Here is a 1,558-nt window from a genome sequence, read left to right as displayed (position 1 = left end):
AGATAGCCATGCGGTTGGGCCGTAGCGTCGCGGTAGACCTCCTGTACGAAGCGCGGATTTTCAGGAAATACCTGTCTGGCCAGATGCTGTATCTGTGCTCTGTCGCGCGGATTTTTAAATACAACGATGTAGTTGGCGTTCAACGAGATATCGCGCTGCCCAGGTCCCTGATGAAAGAGATTCTGCGTGATAAAGATAACGCTGATGTTCTTATGATGACTGCCCTTGGTAAAAAGATCGACCACCGTGTTATTGGACGATTCCCTCATGAGATCGTGGATGATGACGAGTTTCGGGCGTAGATCGTTGCCGTAATCGGTGTTCTGCGGTAGACCCTTGTGAAACTTTATAGCGCTCCCGTACTCCGTGTTCCCCTCCTGCCACTCTGCATAGTAGAAGAGAACGAGCGCGAAGCGCACGTCGCTCATGTCCCCGATGAACCGTAAGAATTTCTTTACGAAAAACGACTTTCCACACCCCGTGCGCCCGCAGATCATCGACGTCCACGGATGCTTCCACCGCGTGTCCATTATGCGAAATGAGGTTACTTGGCGGCGCTCTTTACGAATATACTATTACAGAGTCTACAGGGTTTTACAGGCTTACAATCGCGGGGGCCCGGCAAGGCGGGCGTGCGACACGCGTGAGGCTCTTACGTCGCGCGCGCTTACTAGCTCTTATCGGTGACGTTGCTAGCCCCTGGTGTGGGTGAGCTCATCATGCACCTGTGAGCTAACTGCCGGCCTGTATGTGCGTCAACCATATCGCTGAAAAAAAAACATAACGTGGACGGGCTGGTAGAGCCTTCGGGGATAGATCGATAAAAGAGATTTTTTCTTGTTTTTCAAATAAATACGTTTATTATCCGTACTATTAGTGCTCAGGGCTGTATATACATTTGTACATTTTTTTTTGTAATATTAGTTACATAAAACCGTACGGTAAAATATTGTTCAGGGCTGTATATACGTTTGTACAATTATTTTTTTTATAATGGTGGTTACATAAAGCCGCACCCTGAATTATTGTTTAGGATGATATATACATTTGTACAAGTTTTTTGTTGGTAATATTAGCGTTTTTGAAGCTCTGTCGGTTTACACGTTTTTGATTCTAGACGTGTCACTACGTCGTGAAACGGAGTACGACGTATCACGTCATAGCGTAAAACGACCGCCTCGCTGGTCTCCCCCGTTACATAAGACCGTATCGAGTCATAATTAATAACAAGACTCGTCGCGTGGTCGATCGTGATACCTTTGACTTTGCAGACCTCTGCGTGAGAACCGTCTGGCTTACGTACCCGGTACGCGTAAAATTTCGGGCCTCCCGATACAAAAGACGTGATATAGCTACCAACACCGTACGACTCCAACTCGTCCGTTAAATCGCCCAAAAGACTGCCGAGCGGCAGCTCGTAAGCGTTATCGGCGTGACGACCACCCGATACGTATATACACGAGTCGGTGTCGTAATATAGTAAACGTCGATGTAATTTCTCGAGATAGTCATATAACTTAAGACGAGCTTGAGCCGTGGTGTACGCGGCTATAACGAC

The 1,558-nt window shown here is 47.4% G+C and overlaps 1 protein-coding gene across 1 annotated transcript in view; it reads right to left on the bottom strand.

The window, feature by feature from the left end:
- Positions 1–670: 670 nt before the first annotated feature.
- LOC107268653 overlaps positions 671–1,558 on the bottom strand; it is a 4,073-nt gene continuing 3,185 nt past the window's right edge. The window contains exon 5 of the mRNA XM_025086143.1: positions 671–767. Coding sequence (XP_024941911.1) covers positions 671–767 — 97 coding nt within the window. The remainder of the gene's footprint in view (positions 768–1,558) is intronic.

This window comes from Cephus cinctus, unplaced genomic scaffold, assembly GCF_000341935.2.
Source record: "Cephus cinctus unplaced genomic scaffold, Ccin1 Ccin1_scaffold0063, whole genome shotgun sequence".
In the NCBI taxonomy this organism is placed as follows: domain Eukaryota; kingdom Metazoa; phylum Arthropoda; class Insecta; order Hymenoptera; family Cephidae; genus Cephus; species Cephus cinctus.
Note: the sequence above shows the minus strand (reverse complement) of the source record. Positions and strands in the feature narration are given on the sequence as shown.